Below are 19,152 nucleotides of genomic sequence, written 5' to 3' on the forward strand. Positions count from 1 at the left end.
AGTTAAATGGTAACGCTTTTAGCTGGACGGGTATTCTGTAATTGTCAAAACATGAAAAAACCTTGAGTAAAGTTGGACCCCACTAATTCGAACTTGGTTATTTCGAATTTTCCGTTATTTCGAACTCTAGGCCATTTCCCTTGGGTCCACCCTTCAGTCATTTACCGTGATCGATTATTTCGAACTCCCGCTATTTCGGACTATTATTCACGTCCTCTGAGAATTCGAAATAGCGGGATTCAACTGTATTTAGTAACTATGTTGTGTGTATGTCAAGTAGGGTCGTCGCCCGGGGGGTAACTGCCATATATGGGCTATATAGGTATGTGCCGCTGTGAAGGGTATGGTTTTCAAGCAGTTTACTCTAGGATAGGGTATATAAATCAGAGCGTTTGGGTCTAGAATAGGGTATCATTTTTCACGAAACTGACTAGTTGGTTGAAGATTTTATATCTAGACTAAGGAAACCAGGAATTGCCAGTGAAAAATATAAAAAAATTCAAATCGGCAAGTTTAAATTTACGCAAATCAGCCTCAACAGTGTCGATAGATGGGGGATCTGGGGAGTTTACGCTAGTATAGGGTAGCAAAATTCAGCTGAACTAGCTCTGGTATAGGTTAAGGGTTTCAGGGTCTCAGCGGCACATCCCCACCCAGAAATTCCCAAAGTACCCACCCCGGGGGTCGTCGTTGAAAAAGGATGAGATAATTTGCTAATACAGTAACACTACGGCCAACTGGGTCAGCAAAGTGCTATACGCACGGCGGAGCAAACATTTGTAGATCATGGAAGTAAGTAATATTGCTGAACAAGCAAGACAAACTGTTGTATGGCCAACGAACTATCGTACCCTCTACGTAGGATTAGTATTACGTAGAAAATACCAGACTGCCGGCAGCTGGTGTTTTCTCTCAGGGTCACCATAAGACTGGTGTTTAGCCATCATGAACGCGAAAGGGCGGTATGGCCGAATAGCCGCGCCTATGTCGTGTCCCATTCCAACGCTAAAACGTCTCGCCTCATAATCCCTGCATAATTTCGAGAGAGAAACAGACTGCTTGCAGTCTAAGAATACACAGAATGTACTGTGAACCCATTACTCACTGATCGGGTATAAAAGTGGCAATAATACAAAGGATTTTTCTGGCCAATATGACCGGGGCCAATCCTTTCTCCGGTCCGAGATAGGATAGAGTTCGGATAGAATGTGTGGTCGTGAATGAATTACAGTGCAATCCGCTGGTCAGTAGGTGGTAGTCTGGGATCAAGCGGAGAAATCAAATGTGTTTGCAACCAAGAATTCTCCATGTTTAGAGGTAATTGGTTCAAATTTATCGACAATTCTGCTGCCGTAGTTTTAATTCTCTGGTGTAGAAATACTTTTAAGTGGGTTATTGTTCTATATTTTTTCCCACGAGAGGGTCTGATGAGGAAAACTGGATGTTTATACGCAGCCTTAATTTTGTGAAAACGGTAATTAAATAAAATTATTTGAAATTACCTGTTGTTTTCAGTCTGCCTGACGAGAATATTACCAGCTACTGCTAGGCCAAGAGAAACAAAACTATTGTCAAGTGCTTCTCAGGTAACAAAATGCAACACAAGATAAGGTTGTGTAATCACTTTACAGCTATCTGTGAACTTTGTCCTTATGTGTGTTAGACCTACATGTAAGCTTACAAGTGTTACTTACAAAAAGAAAGTATTGGTAACGCTTGCCACTCATGTAGTTAGGTGTCAATTTACATGATTTACTTTGAGTTCTGAACTTGAACACTTCTTGGTAGTGAAAATAACTAGCAAGCCATTAGAGAAACCAGATCATGTGTCCCAAAGGTATCTGTGGTTGAATGCCAATTGATACCCTTGATTGACTCTTGATCAGCACTCAATCAACATCTGGATCAACTCATGACTGACATCTGAACTGATACTTGATCAACGTCTGGATTGACACGCAACTAACAGTCGTGGTTAGTTGGCCAAGTGTCAATCGACTCATATGTTTCAACCAATACTCGATGGCATGTCTGTAAGAATTAGTCAACTCTTGAGCGAGATGTCAATCAAGTGTTGATCGAGTGTCAACCGAGGTGTTGATTGAGTATCGATTGAGTTATCGATCAAGGTTTGATCTGGGATTGATCAAGGGTATTGATTGGGGGTATCGATAGACACTCGACTGCAGATGCCTTTAGAACACATGATGGCAGAAACCTTCAGTTCATATTTAAATAAGCACATGTCATCACTCCTTTTCCATCTAACTTTTGTTGCTTCCCTCCTATCAGCTTATGATGTCAGTTGAAAAAGTAATCACTCAAAAGCTAACAAAGGAATTTAAGGTACTGATGTAAGCTTAATGATATGCATGTAATAATTTTATTGTGCAATACATTTTGCTCAATACATAATGAAAGCCATTTGACCCACATCAACATGTTTGCCAATTTACACCAGAGAGCAAAATTTGTTTCCTTTGCACCCTGTTAATTCTTCCATTTATGCTCTTGTCTTTGTGTAATGTTGCTAGATTTCATTAACTCTCAAACGTAACTTTTGTTGTAAGATTTCCAGGAATGAAAAAAAATTGTGTTATACTGTTTCAGCCTGTGTATTTAGATGTTATCAATGAGAGCTACATGCATAATGTTCCAAAAGGTATGATCTGTACATCATTTTAATGTAACAGTTATAAATCTTTGATTGGTGTTTTTTCAGCATGGTTAATCTCTCACTACATGTCAGTGTTTGTATGACTATGACCTTTGACCTTGATCCCTGTACAGAGGGATTGTAATGTCTGTCACAGAATGTGATTTAAAAAAGTACGAGGAGATGAAGAATGTTGTATTTAATGGTCTACAATGTAGCTAGTGAAACAATTGATCAAACCAAATATAGTGTAGATGTGTTAATTTGGAGAAAACTGAAAATCATGGGAAATAGTAATTTACTAAGTCCTTAAAAAAATAAAAAGTGGACGGGTTTATATTCACATGATCTTTAGTCCAACCAGAGTTCACACTAGTTTTGATAGTTAAGGGTCCTTGGGAGCCCCAGCTCCAAAGAGTTGCAGGTTCTTTTTGCTTTTCAGGGGTCCTTTGCCTAATTACTAATTAAATTTTCGGAACTTTTTCCTGTGTCCCAAGGACGCCCTTTGCCAAAAAACTGTGCGTTCTTTTTATTTTTTATGTGTATAAAACGCACACCTGTGCGTTAATGGGAACTCTGCCAGCAACTTCCAAAGTATGCAGAATTATTGGAAAAATGCCTGGAAATTGGAAATTATTTTAAATAATTAATTTGTAAAATTAAATGATTTTCAGGCATCTTCAGCACCTGCTTTTAATACATGTATCAGAAATTTATTACCTGGGTGTTCTCAGTTCAGAGATCATCAAAACTGTAAAGTTAGAATCCTTTGGTGTGTTGGGTTTGAAAGTTTAGATTTTTACCTGTGTTTGGGACTGTTAGTCAATCAAGCACTTATTGATCATTATTCTTCTGAATTTGTCTAGGTTCAGAAACTCATTTCAAGGTGGTGGTTGTGTCTTCAAACTTTAAAGATAAGCCCTTAATTCAGGTGTGAAGTCAATAGTTTTCAATATTTTGGAAACTGAAATTTAAGTTCATCCTCAATTGTGATTTCAATTTTAACCTGAAATAGGGCTAACATGTGGGCCTTTATAATTTATGTGCATATGCATGGTACCCCAAACTTAGCATCCTCAGTCTTGAGAGTAAAAAGTTTTTTCAATATTTATGTGCTTGTGACTGACAAATCCCTGAACCAATCTGAAGCCTGTCCACTCCATTTTTTAGCATACATTTAGGCCACTGATAAAACTCCTCCAATTCCCTCTGTCCCTAGCCAGGCATTTTAGCTGCATCCAGAGGTAACCCTAGATGTGGTACCCTTCTCCTGAATATATAGTTCATTCTGTATCCCTCCTCCAGTGCATCTCTCCTCCCTCTCAATCTGTTACCCTGCGGGTTCCACCAAAGGACTTGCTGGGCAATGATTGACAATGATAAGGTTGATTTATTCAACAATATATTGCTACTGCAGTTTAAAAGCTTTTGTCAAAAGTGTATTTTAACCCTAAGTATATTTTAAATTAAAAGTCTAAATATATTTTTAAAATTAAGACATTTATGTAAATTATTCAACAGAGACACAGAATGGTCAATGAAATTCTAAAAGAAGAGTTAGCAAGTGGTGTACATGCCTTGTCAATACAGGTACTAATTTAATCGAGGCACCTATTTCAATAATGATGGGAAATAATGGATTCTTACTATACTTCTGGTGTAGTTTCTTCTGTATCTAGATAGCTTGCTAAGCCAGTTCTTAACTGTGATCTCTTTTAAATCACCATGACCATCACTCTGTCTGGGTGTGACGTTAATCTGTATCACACGCATGTTTGTCCCCTTTTCTCTCCCTCAGCGATTTTATGAGGTTACAGTGACTTAAATAATTTTCTGGTACTCATTGAGACCCGAGGATGGAGACCTTGAGAGCCTGTACATACTGTACTTTTAATTTTATAACAATTTCAGGCCAAGACACCAGAACAGTGGGAAAGCAGTGCAAAGACAGTTCCTAAGTCTCCACCTTGTTTAGGTGGAAGTGCCAGATAACAGATTGCTGTGATATTTCTTGCTTTGATGTACAGCTGTAGTTCTTCAATTTGACTCCACAACCAAAGCACTAATTTCTCCACAACAACTGAATGAAAAGAGTTTTGGGTGTCATTGTCAAACTGGGGCTGTAAGATAACCGCCATCTCCCTTGGCTGCTTGCTGCTGTAAGAGAACCTCAGACCAGAGGAGACAACTAAAATTCAGTCTAAATCAAATCAAGACATTTTGACCACAACTATACATGTACCAATAAGTGCTTTGTATGTCTGGCAACATAGTACAACATTATCCCAGCTGGACCGTAGAAAAAAGGCAACCATACAATAAAATTTATTGCTGTTAAAACTTGCCGCGGTAAGTCTCATGCATGCCTTGCCTGCAGCCAGAGTAAAGGCGTATGTACCATGTGAGTTTGGCCAGCATTCATTGGGCCTATTGTCAGTCAATCACTAGTCATTAATTTCCTTCAGTTAAGCTGTGTTCACACTAGGCCTAAACATGTTTAGTTTGATCACGAATGAAATGTGTTTCACTGTTCACATTAGGTGGTGCATTGGGTGAATCATAATCGAATCTTGTTTGTTCTCACTAATCATGATTGAAATTACATCACAAGGTACATGTACACTGTAGTTTAATTTTGGGGCTACGATTAAACAAACATTTTGGCTAAAAGGTGGGCAGAAACTTGTTTTGTCAAACATTCTTACTCTTAACAGTTAACATGTTTCGGTACCAGTGTGAACGCAGTTTTAGTAAATGTACTTCACTGATGAAATATAAACATTCTCTCAGTATTCTTTTGTTGAAACCTTTATTAAATAAACAAAGTAATGTGCCAAATCCGAATCCCACAGGCGAAGCCCGAATCCCTTACATGTGTACGTTTTTTTTTTTTAACAAGGAATAAACTTTGTACAGAGAGAGACAATTTTTTTGTGGACCACCGCCCTTATGTCGATTCTCGCCCCTTAGCTTTCATTCCTAACACTATCTGACTTTATTGCAAAACACTTTTTTTAAAAATAATCTGAAATCGCCCATCTGTACCACATATTTGATAAAGTTTTGGGCGCTGTTTGAAAAGAACAGTACAATGGTAAGACATCTGGTTTTATAATCCGAGTCAAAGTCGATAGATGGTTTAGCTAACATTACATAGGTGACACAGTAAAGAGACGCAGAATATGGAATAATAAAAGCAAGCGTAATTGCAATAAGAAGATATGTTCCGCGTAGCTTGGCCGCCCTCATCTTCGCTTAAATAACATTGTTCATCTGAATATTCATCACACTTTTCCTGTTCCGTGTCCATACGGTTTTTATCAGCGAAATGTTAATATAACTCAAGATGAGACTTGGTACGACATGTTCAAGTAAACATAGCTTACAAATATCAATCTAAACGGTAAGTAACCATTGTCGACTTTACAGACAACTGTGTAATGCGTGTTAGCAAGTTCAAATCTTATTCCGTTGAATGCAAAATTCGGGGGAACAACGACGAGAAAGCCCTTAATCTATGCTGCTACCACAAGCCTGCGAACGGTAGCGACAGTAAAAGAACGGGGCACAGCCCGGGTTGAAAAATACTTCTCCGTGCTTATTGCGATTAAATTATTCATAGTAATGGAAGAAAACAACATGTTAAGGTAGCGAACTACCTTGCATGGCCAGCCATATTTGAACAAGTTGAACATTAGCTGGGTGTAAACTAAAGGAAGAGAAATGGTGTTGGAGAGTATATGTGAAAGAGCTAGACTTTTGACGTAGAAGTTAAAGTTCCTTACGAAAGGACCTGCCTGTAGATACGGAACTGTGTTACTCTTTGAGGAAATAAAGTAATAAATAAGGCTGTTACCGACAAATCCTACAGTCCCAACTATCACCAATAATAAAGCTACAGCTAGCTTGGTTGTGGAGCATGCTGGTATAAACACGGAATGCCGACTTGTGTCTGTTATTGACAAGGGCAGACTGATTGGTGATGGAGATGTTGAACAACAGTTGCGAATTATCCATGTAAATCACCTTTGAAAAAAGAACGATTAATTTTTTTTTCCAATAAGTAATTCTTGTAATTTCTTAGCTTTTAAACTTGTAAACTAACTTTTGATAAGTTGAGCGGAGTGTGAATCCAGTGGTTGTGATAACTTTTCACCATTTGCAGTCTTTGAGACTGAGAGCTCCACTTCCCTTTGTTTTTGCCAAGGATCAGAGAATGCACTAAGCCAGAGAAATTTGAAAACGCAACAATCACCGGTAGCTTTGGATTTCTGGTTGAGAAAAACTCAAGCATGGAAATCACATGATTATCGTGACGTCATCGTTTCCAAAAAGCTCCGTTTTAGTGTGGACCGTAGGCCAAACCATAGAACTGAAGCTGCGTTTTCAAATTTCTCCGTTGTAGAGTGGATGGAGCCTAAAGAGACCTATAGGACGGCAATGGGCGTGTACAACTTTGAATGAAGTGTTATACGACAGTTTGGTAACTAACTGAGGGCAAGCCATACGCATGCAGTACTGAGTATCGAAGAAACCGACATGGTTTGCATGGTTTGAACAGGTCTTGAAAACTCCTCATTCACTCATCACTGCTATTCTCCTGACATTTTTTCATGTTCATGAAATATTGCTATTTGAGTGCTTGCACCAAAAGATAGTGCCGCCTCATGGCAACTGCACATCATGTTGTCTAGCTAAGGCATTCAACGGGCCAATTTGTTAGAAACCATCAGGAACAATGATAAATATTAAAGTCACGCAGTAATAGCCCTTATATGTGATGACATCATGACTAGCAAAAATCACCACCATGGCCAAACCTCGGTTTGATAATGCAAAATGTAAACTTTATCATGAACTAATTTCCATAGCAGTAAAGATGAAAAAATACCCACATGAAAACAACAAGAAGGCAAAGAAAGTTTGCGAAACTGTCGCGCAAACGAGGCTTGGTGGTGGGGAATTTTGAGAAGACCTTTAACAGATATGCGTTTTTTAAAATTTATTTATTACTTGCTGGCAAATTTATATTCCTTCCGTACTCCTAAGTAAAACAGAAAGGTGTCTGAAATTCCATTACACCAGTGACTTTCCTGACAAATTCTCCCAACCAGCAAACAATAAAAGAAACCGGTATATATTTACACAAACAACGTGTGCGTTAAGCCCTCGCCAAATGGACTCCCAAGTAGAACCCAAGTTAAAAACTTGGGTCTATTTGCGACTCTGTTTGGCCAGGCTTTGCGTGCACTTGCGATGACTTGCGCTCATTTTGCCGCCTAGAAAATCAGTAAATCCTATCCCATTTCCATGTTTTTGTTTGTGATTCCCAGTTGCGGTGACCCAAACCGCACTCTCCCAGAGAAAAAAATCTGCAAATCCCATTCAGTCCGGTTTTACTTCTTCAGTCCACTTCTAAAGGGATGTACAAGAACAGTGACCTTACCTGAATGTAGTCTTCGTCGAGAAATCAAACTTTTAGGCCGTCAGATAAATATCGCGGATCTCTAAAGAGGCTGTTAAAAAAAAGTATAATACTACTGTACAAATTGTAACTATTTGTAAGCTAGACCTAAAACAATAAATCGGGTAACACATTAGATTGGAACCTATGACTTCGCAACGGACTGTGCAAACGTTCTACCGGCCACTGATCACATAGCCTCCGGATCGAATAGCTTAGCATTCGAAGAGGTCTTACGTCCAAACGCACTACGGTCAATATATATATTTTTCCAGGCATATTTGCAACTTTTCGACTTTTCAAATATTCAGTTCTCATGAATGATTCTTTTCATGTATATGCGCGGGTCTTCTAATCAAAATCAATGACGAAGCTCTCTAAGGTCTTCTAAGCATATAACTTCGGCAATCCTTTTGCAGAAAACTCTATTAAATTCAGTTAAATTTAAAGTAATTGTCAATGCGCTTTGTTTACATTCATAGTGAATCGTATTGCCGAGTAGCACCATAATGTTGACGATGTCCAAAGCAATATCCTTGACTTTCTATATTTAGTTATTTCAGCTGCTATGTCTCCTAAAAAACTAATTTACTTACAAAGTATTTTTATCCAATATTATTTTATGGCTGTCTCACAATGCAAGGACTGGGAACTACCGAATTCAAGAATTTGATTGGCTGAAATCGATATTGAAAGCGGTCTAGTTTCCCATCTAGACCGGCATCTAGACCGGTAATGTTTTGCGGTGGAAAAGTTGCAAACTTTAATGTAAAAATGTTGACTATTTTCTTCTAACAATATTTATTTATGGCAATGCAAAAAAGTGTGATAACAAAAGAAAAGAAAAGTAAGGAGGACGAGCAGACCTCGGCAGAATATGTTCAGCTCATCGCCGTTCGCAAGCAAAATGTCGGCTAGTACAAACCAGTTACACTAAACGAATTAAATTTCTCTTGCTTACCATATAATAAGCATCTTATTAACCGAGCTTAGTCGGTCTGAATGGGAGAATCTTGACCTCGGTCGTGTGTGCAAACCTCACTGCGTTCGGTCTGTACTCACGACCTCGGTCAAGATTCTCCCATACAGACCTCCTACTCAGTTAATAAGAGGTAAATACGGCTAGGCTACTTTAATACCTGTTTCAAAGATACAGTACATTTTGATTTGCATATTTCTGTAGTAAGTAAGATTAAAATAAATTGAAAATGTAACCGTACCGGCCTGAGGTAGATTATTTCTTTAAATTTTTAACTTGGTGTACGAAGTTCTCAGTTTGACCTACTTTATGCGGCCGTTAGCTATGGGGGAGTGTAATCCGCGAAGTGTAATCGAAAAGCAAATACACAAATGAGATCTTTTTATAATTCCATACTCTTTTCAGTGTGACTGCAGAAAACAGATACACAGTGAACAAAACCTTCTTCCTTTTCTAGCAATTAGAAGAATAGTCGCCAGAATGACAAACATGCAAGGCGAGTCTTTACGTGCTTTTCTTCTTCTGTACAAGCTGGGAACCCCGCGTTACAAACTACAGTCTATATATCCTTCGTTTATGAGATTCTTTAGAAGATCCAACTGGGAAGCTTTTCCGTGCGATAGCCGTCGAAAAATATCTCACCGTTCCAGAATGCTTTCTCTGCAAACAACGACGAAAAATTACTTCATACAACGAGGGAAAAAGGTAGCTCTTCAAATAATTGCGACGGCAAATTGACTGTGTCAGTGAGAATCCAAGTGCTATCGGTTCAGTACATCGCGGATTTTAATTATTTAACAATTATTCCATGAAACCGCGTTGGATATGAAGTGATAAATAACCAACGAGCGCGTAGCGCGAGTTGGTTATGATCACTTCATATCCAACAAGGTCGAATGGAATAATTGTTTTAGTATATTCTTAATCGGGTTTTTGCCGCCGATTTTTATTTCAACAATTTTACAGAGCGGAAAATTTTGAAACTTGGCGCACTGTTTTCCATATAAGGTAAAACTCCGACTAATGGCTCATAGTCGGAGTTTTTGAGCCAATCAGAGAGCTAGAAATGCAATAGTCGGAGCTGAGAATATACTAAAACGTTATTAGCCCTTGTGCATTTGACGTCATGTTTCTACAAACTTGATTGGTCCCTGTTCATGAGTCTCAGAAGTTAAGGTCTCTTAGAGGTTTGCGAAGAAGCAGACAGTGTTTGCTGAATTCATCACCTATCAATTGGAAGGCAAAGCTACTGTTGCACCTGATCAAAGCAAAATCTTGACAAAATCCGAAACAGTTGTGTAGTGTAAACAAGCCTTGCGCCTTGTTTCAGATTGCAGTTAGCGCATGCATTTAGATTCTTGAAGTAAGCAACGTCGTAAATACATGCATGGCCTGGTAATTTCCCACGGATTTAAGAAGTTCCAAATAGTGGAATCTTTGTTTACAACATTTGCATCATAATCATTAAGCGTTTCAGTTTTTGATTGAGGTACAAAATATAAGTTCTAAATGTTGTAAGGGCGTGGCACGGTTAATTGAGCCTCATGTAGCGATTACCTTTTGCGTAACGCGGTTCAAAATTTTACAAAATGTACGAGCTCATTACGCCCTTGTACCTTGATCAGACCGTAACTTTCGCGGAATTACTATTTGGAGACGCTGGAAATTGCTTCTCTTAGTTATCAAGTGGGACGTGGAGCGCGCGCGCAGGGTGGGGGTGCATGGGGTCATACTTTCAATCCTGGGGAGTAGCGGGTGTAGGATCTCCATGTCGCACGAAAGGAAGTACTAAGAGCGTTTTGGGAATTGAAAAAACTTGAGACCGAATAAAAGCAGCTCTCTCAAAAATGAGTCTGCTTTAAAAGTTTTCCAGATACACATAAATATACAGAAAGGACAGGAGTCAAGATGTTTGACCGTTGTAAATTCCTTTATTTCGCGCTACAGATGCTTTCAGTCTTCTGTCCACTGGAGAGATTAGGGAGCTTAAGAAACCACGACGGCGACGCAAAGGACAACGTCGGTTAAAAAATGAACTTATATTTTACCTACGAATCTCGCGATACCCTACAGTCATTTAGTTTGCTTCACACTGTCAAAATTACCTCGTAACTGAATATGGAACACAGAGTTTAATTCGGAATATAAATTTAAAAAATTAGCCGTTGTCGTTCACGTTCTCCAGACAACGCAGAATTTGGTCATTTCACGTTGTTGTTTTGCAGAGGACAGCAAAGAAATGTACCAAGAATTATAATGCACGTGCACAGCCATTGTTCTGCTCATTAAACCTTTTGTTTAGCGACGTTCCCGTTGCCGTGACCGTCGTGGTTTTCTTAAACTCCCTATTTACTCACAGGTTAGCAGTTAGTACACAGGGCGAATAGTTTCTCCGCATTACACTGAACAGACGCTGCAGTAAGAAGCGTTGAGGTGATCTTTAATACTCGATAAGCTTTACTGACATTTGACATGACCTTCTTGTTGACTCTCCAGTTGACCGGCCAATCAAAAGCGAGTCACGTGACGATAAATTGAACGCTTGTAGGGCCTTTGATTGGCTGAAGAGATTGGAAACCCAACAAAAAGAAAACCCAACAGAAATACTATCAAGACTGTTAACAACGTCCAGCTTTGTCTACGACTCAGCCATGGGGCGACAAAGGACTGAAGAGACCATCTTCACTCTCTCACGGTCCATCATATTAAGGAATCGCAAATAATAAAGTCCTTGTCTCGCATAAATTTGTCTACAGTTCCCCGCGCTGCATAGCTTGCCCGTAAGCACTTTCTTCTTTTTTCTCTGGGCTCAACTTGATCATGTCATCTATCCGAAGTATTGTGATCGCTGCTTCTGTGGCGAATTTTAGGCACTTGATTTTACTGATGCATGGTTCTAGAACACCCGCCTTCTTGTTGTCACGAACTTTGCCCTCGATCAGATCCAAGCCGATCCTGGAGAAGCAGAAAAACTCTACTGTGAACGGAAAGCCTCTAGAAAATGAAACTGGAGTCTCGCATGTGACGTTATAAATAATTCTTACCGGTTTAAGACCTGTCCAAACGGTAAATGTTTGGCGACCAAACATCATCAAACATTGTTTGGTGACCAAACATGCTGATGTTGAAGTGAGTGGCCAAACGGTTTGAACTTGTGTGATCAAACATAGATCAAACTGTGGATGCAAGCCGCTGAGCAAGCGTGGGACACATGTACGCGCCAAACATGTTTGATACGACTGTCCAAACGAACAAAACATCGCCCATCAAACACGAGAGCAAAAGAAATGTTTCAAGTTGTTTGAGCGAATGTTTGATGGCCTTCAAATTTTTTCAAACACGACCAAACACAATCAAACACGATCAAACAGCACCAAACAAGGTGGCCAAACGGTAAAATGTTTGGTCACCAAACAATGTTTGATGGGGTTTGGTCGCCAAACATTTCCCGTTTGGACAGGCCTTTAGTTCTAAATTTACTTACTATAGAAACGTTTGAAAACTGTCAGTGCCATCTAATGGTTGCAAAGTGCTTCTAAATTTGAAGTCTACGGATGAAACTCTAGTTGTGTTACCATTCAAATGAAAGCTATTGGGCAGTACTTTCATGTGGTGCTGTTTATTATGCTGTACAAGGTTGTTCCAACCTTTCAGTCTGTGGATGAAACCCTAGTATGTGACCATTCAATTGAAACCTATCCAGCAGTTCTTTCACGTGTTTATTACGCTTTACACGGTAGTTCTAATTTTTTAAGTTCTGTGAAACCCGGCCAGTGTGACACTTTGCCACTCAACGCGGAAGTTACATACCATTTGAGAGAAGACCTCTCAGTGTTGATTTGTGACGTGTTGTGATACGCGCGGAGTTTTGCCACAAGGTCGGCTGAATCCTGAGCTGCGTTCACTGCCAGAGTTTTAGGGATGACAAGCAACGAATTGGCGAATTCAGCAATGGCCAACTGTTCTCTAGATCCCTGGTGATGAAAATAAAATAGAGAGCTTTAGGAAACCACGACGGCGAGGGTTTGATGAGTAGAACAATGGCTGTGCACGTGTGTTAGTAATCTTTGTACATTTCTTTGCCGTCCTCTGCACAAAAACAACATGAAATGACTAAGTTCTGAGTATTTTGAAGAACGCGAATGACGGCGGCTAATTTTTTGTATTTCCATTTGGAATTGAACGCTGGCATTACATATTTAGCTTGAGCAAGTTCTGAGGGCAATAGGCGCACAGGACAGATCTAGACAACTGCAAAACTCGAAGGTAAAATATAAATTCATTTTTTTAACAGGCATTGTCCTTGGTTTGCCGTCGTCATTGCTTGAGTTCTCTAGTGTTAGGGAACAAAACCGACAAATAAAAAATAAATTTTAAAAAATACACTTACGAGGGAGGTAGCAAAGTTCTCCAAATAAATCGACAAAGCAGCTTCCACAGCCCCACCCCCTGGGACAACAGTCTTGGACTCAAGCACTCTCTTTACCACACAGATAGCATCGTGCATGGAACGCTCCATTTCGTCTAACATGAAGTCATTTGCACCTCTTAGGATTATGGAAGAAGCTGAACGTGCTTTTGGTCTACAAAAAATAAAGAAAATGTCAACAATGAAAGAAGTGAAGTACAATGGCATAAGTTCGTTTTTATTTAGAAAAAGGCCAAAATTCAGCAAACTTAATGACATGTAGGGGTGAATATGACAGTCTTTCAGTGTGAAACTAGAAGTTTCATTCAGTCTAAGCAAATTGTGAGATATTTACGAGATTGGAGACAATATTTTATGTATATCCCTCGGCTGATGGCTATCCCTATTCTCATTACTTGTTTTTTGTCTGCTTAAAACTGTATCGCCATTGTATGGAGAAATAAGGCATCGACAACTCCTTCACAAAAGAAGGCAGGCCTGTAAAGGTTTGTTTAATCTATTTTTGGTAATTTTAAGTAGAAATCTAAGTTCGCCAATAAATGAACTCTTGTGATGAAAGAGTACATTACTATGACCTTGAAAAACTGTTTTCCTTCAGGTGATGATTGTTATTTTTTCATTCACCAGTAAGTATTTCAAAGGATCAAATCAACTTCAACTTCAACTTTACTATATTTTGCACTTACATTTTGAAATTACAATATTAGCATAAAAAAAGAAAAAAAAAAAAAAAAAGCATTTATAACAATTAAAGGTCACAATGGTATATGGTTTGTGCATGGAGGCTAACAGAACAGCAAGGTTATCGAGTTAGCCTCCATCTCGTTTGAGTGAACATAAAAAAACATGGGAGTAGAAGGACAGATTACTAAAGGAAAGAGCTAGAAGAGCACTTTGTGCCTTGACTTGCAAAAATAACGTCAATACTGAGAGAGTGTTATTCAACCTCCATAGGAAAAACGTTGGTGGCTGTACACTTTACCACAATACCTTGCAAACCTAACACAACCCACTAGGTAGAAGAAAAGCCATATTTTTGCCATAATTTCCTTGTGCTAATGAAATTGTGTATTCTACATTTGACAATTTTACAACTGTTCTGGTCATTTGTAATGGGGTGCTTTTTTGGGGTTTTCATGCTCCAGTAAGAATCATGGCTACATGTGTATTCCAGAAAATATCCATACCCACCCCACAGAAGGGATTTTTTGCAAGACCCCTCCACCCCTCTGGAAATTTCATTTACACTTGATACATTTCTTTAAATTTTATGGCCTTAAAGAACCCCCACCCCCAGGAAATTACAATCCCTTCTGTGTGTGTGTGTGGGGGGGGGGGGGGGGGGGTAGTATGGATATTTTCTGGTACTGCACAATGTACCAGTCAACATCTTTTTTTCTTACGGAGGATTGACTTAGTCAAATGCAAAAAAAAAAGAAAACGAAAAAAAAAAAAACTGTGACATTTTTTTACAATATTATTATTTTATTGTATTTTTTCAACCCAGTGACATCAAAGATAATGGCTACTTGCTGCTGCTAAATAAGAGGAACACAGTAATAACATGTACAGAATCTCATCAACTTACCGTTTGATGACAATCAACTCATCATCACAGATGCGTTCTTGCACCACTTCATCTGCCTGGCCCAGCATACTGGCATCAAAACTCTCTTCACCTTCAAGATTTGCCAACGTCAATGCCATTGTTGCTGCAGAACAACAAACCAAACACCAAATTAGGAAATAAAAAAATCAACAACATGGCTGCACATACCAGGACGCAAGGGAGCTGCATGCAGGGTGCAAAGAAAACTAGTTTTCTGGCTGGCCATGTGGCCAAGCCATACCTCACTGTGCACTAGACCAAAAGTCATTCTCACTAGCCCCTGAAAATCCATCTCTTACAGTAGTTTTGTAATTTGAATTTTCCCCAAAGTTTTTTAAAAAAAGTTTACTTGCCCAAACAGAGTCCACTAGTCCGTCTGCAAAGTCCACTAGCTCCATGCTATCAGACATGACTTCCTTTGTTTGCTGGAGGGGGGGGGGGGGGGGCAGTGCAGGGACTCACATGAGTTATATGCAGCAGCAGGATCAAGATGAGAACTAAGTTGAGCACATGCAAGAAACTGTAGCTGGGACATGTTGCAGTGGCATGTCCCCTTGGGTGCTAATACTTCAAGTCCTGTGTTTAAGCAGGTTTAGAGGTACATTAATTTTGTCCCACAAGTTGAACAGCAATCTAAACCACACTGCATATTCAGGGACATGTTGTGGGGACAAAATTTTGAGGGATGCAATATCAACTCATATGAACAGTACAAATTCTTGCTGCTCCCAGCTACATGCTGCTGCAGCATGTAACTGCAACCCTATATGTGGGCACTTTAAATCAAAGATAACCAAAGAGCGTAACAAAAAATAGTAATGGTTGTCCAGGGAGTTTTTCTGCCGAGTCAGCTTACCTCCAGTGGCTCTTGCAATTCTCTTGAGGTCAGCCTTTTTACATCTTCTCACGCCCATAGCACCAGCTTCCACAAAATATTTGAGGCAGAGATCATCAATGCCGCCACTGACTAACACAACATTGGCTCCAGCTCCTAAAACCTTTTGTATTCGCTCTTTAGTGATATCTGCCTCCCTGTATATGATATAAAGCACATTGTATCACTGCCTATATTACATAAACTGCATTGTAAACCCAATTCCCTTCTCTTCCTCTAACCAAGTCTAGAAAATGTTATCTAGTCAGTTTGGTTAAGGAATAAGAGTTGCCATCTGCCATGGCTTCAGAGTTAGTGCTTTTGAGATAGAGCTGTCCTGGCCAGGGACATTGTGTTGTGTTCTTGGGCAAGACACTCAACTCTCACAGTGCCTCTCTCCACCCAGGTGTATAAATGCGTACAGGCGAATTTAATGCTGGGGGGTAACCTTGTGATGGACTAGCATCACATGCAGGGGTGAGGAGTGGGGTAGAAATACTCCTAGTGACCTAATGCTACAGAGAAACCAGAGATAAGATGCCTGACCTGATGATATGGGTTACATGGCTTGCATGCAGACTTTACCTTTAACCTTACCTTTTTCTAATGGCTTCCAGCTGTTCAGGATCTTCCACTACAACACTCACTCCAAGGTGCATTTTGGCCTTTTGAAGACTGAAATCCAGACAGGCAATTCTGGCATTTTCTACCCGTTTTGGCATAGCTGCAAAATAGAGAAGATTAACTAAATAAAAAAAAAAAATGACAAACCATTTCAATGTTCAAACACAGTTCCAGATTGTAGCATTTTGAAGGAAAACAAATATTAATGTGAAACTGAAGAAAAATTTTAATAACACACTTTACACTTTACCTTGAGAAGCTATGGTACAGTTCAGAGCATAGCCATCAACAAGAACACTCTCCTTCAAGCTGCCACCATGTGCCTTTAGCACATTAATAGCCTTGATTGGATATTTCGCTTCACCCTTGTTTCCCGCACGTTTGACAGCCATAACAGCATCGACCACCATCTCACTAAAGAAATCCGATACCTGGCCAATCAGCTTTGAGGACATTGATGTCTTAGCCACATTAATGATACTTTCTTTTCCAAGCTCGTCAACATTGATTGTTAAGTGTTCTTGGATGTACTTGCAAGCTTCCCTGATGAAAAAAAACAGTAAATCATACATGAAACATTTAAACAAGAAATGCTTTAATTAAAAAAGAAAGTAGAGAACATTTCCTGTGTTTCCACAGACTTATAAATAGAAACACAAGTGGAAGTTTGGGAAAACAAGAAATGCTGTGGGAACACAAGCCAATAGGTGAGTGTTCCACAGGTTTTTCGAGTTCTCCCAGACTTTCACAAGTGCTTCAACCTATAACATGATAAAAACACAACAAAAATGTGTGCTATCTTGTTTAGGAAACAGCCTGAAGAAAACAACAAACAACATGACTAAGACAACTTTTCTGTCTTTCTATCGAGTCATAGAAACACAATTTTTAACCAATAAGCGTGAATATTTTCATTGGTCTATTTTCTAAAAGAGATTGCAAGAACCCTTACTGTTACACCTTTTAAGAGCTCAAAAAGTAAAACTTAATCCTCAACCAAAACTTAGTAAATAGCTTTTTCCAAACTCAAGTATCACCTTGTACGAGACCCAGCAATGCATACTTACTTGCATGCTAATCTGTAGCCACTAATGATGGATGTAGGGTGAATCTTCTGCCTCACAAGTTCATTGGCACCTCTCAAAAACTCTGCAGCAAGAATCACGACTGACGTTGTTCCGTCTCCAACTTCCTGGTCCTGAAGATCAGCCAGCTCACAAAGAACCTTAGCAGCAGGATGTTCCACTTCCAGCAACTTCAGTATTGTTGCTCCATCATTTGTCACAGTGACATCCTAAAAAAAAAATGTTTTTATAAGCAGGGGGTGGTGTCAAAGGAGTTTTTCAATCCCCAAAACAGACTAAGAAAATCAACCAAAAAATATTAGAGAAAATTAATGACACCTACAAAGTGTAGAAACGGCACATTTTGCAAGTAGTACATAAACCTCTGAATCCCACCATCAGACAAACACAACTTACCTTCTCCCAAAAATATAACTAATATCTGTAACAACCACGTGATGTCTTGCAAGTGGCAATACTAATGTTAACTTACTATTGTGCTGTTCCAGAAAATATCCATACTCCCCCCAACAGAAGGGATTGGAATTTCCAGAGGGGTGGAGGGGGGTGGGGGGGGGGGGTTGGGAAAAAAATCCCTTCTGTGGGGTAGGTAGGGATACTTTCTGGATATGCACATTATGAACTCGATAGAACATAAAATCGTGTAATATTATTAAGATGTTTCATCTTATAAATGCTCTCGTGACAAGATAAAACATCTGCAATGCTATATGTTTTACTTTTTGTCCAGTACAGTGTGCTTACGGGTAATACTACATGACATGAACCAGTACAGTATTTGTACTTTGTGTACTAAATAAAATAAATTGAGTTTCTGGTTACTTCATCCAGGCCTTTTCAATATTTTTTTGTTTTTAAAATGACTGTGAACCTTGAGTAAAGTAGGACTTTCTGTCAAGTTACTTTTTGTGAATGGACTCATAGCAGTGGAAATTAAAACCATGTGATACCGGCGAATTTCAATTCACTAGATCAAAGTCGAGCTTCTGAAGCGAATCAACACTGCTGTAAGTCTAAGGAGCATTTTAGATATTTTAAAACTAGATAGCTCTCCAGAAATTTCAAAATTTCGACCCACAAAAAACTCCAGAGACATCAAAACTCACCCCGATATCATCCACTAACATTTTGTCCAATCCCACAGGACCTAAGGAACTTTTGACAATGTTTGCGATGGCTGTCACCGCGGTAACTGTAGATAAAATCACACAATAATTCAATCAGGGTAGAGATTCATTCAATATCTTTCGTTCTGCCTTACCATTCTGCGTCCTTATGTTTTCTCCAGTGGTTCGTTCGCCACCAACGTGCAGTAACTCAGCAGAACTTGGTGCAGAAGACATTTTGAAAAACTTCGAGCATGTGTTGAACAGCCGCAAGGCATCATGGATAGTGGGAGTGCCGACTAGTTACCAGGGCACATCGAAAAGGC

General features: G+C 39.3%; 2 protein-coding genes and 1 pseudogene across 3 annotated transcripts; 1 reads left to right on the plus strand and 2 right to left on the minus strand.

The window, feature by feature from the left end:
- Positions 1-33: 33 nt before the first annotated feature.
- Positions 34-5,377, plus strand: LOC145495332 (DNA-binding transcriptional regulator BolA-like). Its single transcript, XM_081474925.1, has 7 exons — positions 34-1,317; positions 1,516-1,586; positions 2,293-2,346; positions 2,611-2,662; positions 3,523-3,587; positions 4,178-4,246; positions 4,568-5,377. The coding sequence occupies exons 1-7, from the start codon at positions 1,221-1,223 to the stop codon at positions 4,646-4,648; spliced, it is 489 nt and encodes a 162-aa protein (XP_081331051.1). The 5' UTR covers positions 34-1,220; the 3' UTR covers positions 4,649-5,377.
- On the minus strand, positions 4,968-7,341 carry LOC145494108 (uncharacterized; annotated as a pseudogene). The gene is made up of 3 exons (XR_014050235.1): positions 7,262-7,341; positions 5,369-6,628; positions 4,968-5,100 (listed from the first exon to the last, which is right to left on the minus strand). The product of XR_014050235.1 is annotated as an uncharacterized LOC145494108 (transcript).
- A 2,865-nt stretch (positions 7,342-10,206) lies between these two features.
- On the minus strand, positions 10,207-19,146 carry LOC145494039 (T-complex protein 1 subunit alpha-like). The gene is made up of 10 exons (XM_081473500.1): positions 18,982-19,146; positions 18,827-18,912; positions 17,703-17,929; positions 16,886-17,178; positions 16,609-16,735; positions 15,994-16,169; positions 15,117-15,240; positions 13,490-13,682; positions 12,910-13,073; positions 10,207-12,054 (listed from the first exon to the last, which is right to left on the minus strand). Exons 1-10 carry the CDS (start codon positions 19,061-19,063, stop codon positions 11,850-11,852), a joined length of 1,677 nt encoding a protein of 558 aa, XP_081329626.1. The 5' UTR covers positions 19,064-19,146; the 3' UTR covers positions 10,207-11,849.
- Positions 19,147-19,152: the final 6 nt, after the last annotated feature.

The sequence above is a fragment of the Orbicella franksi genome, chromosome 8 (genome assembly GCF_964199315.1).
Source record: "Orbicella franksi chromosome 8, jaOrbFran1.1, whole genome shotgun sequence".
In the NCBI taxonomy this organism is placed as follows: Eukaryota; Metazoa; Cnidaria; class Anthozoa; order Scleractinia; family Merulinidae; genus Orbicella; species Orbicella franksi.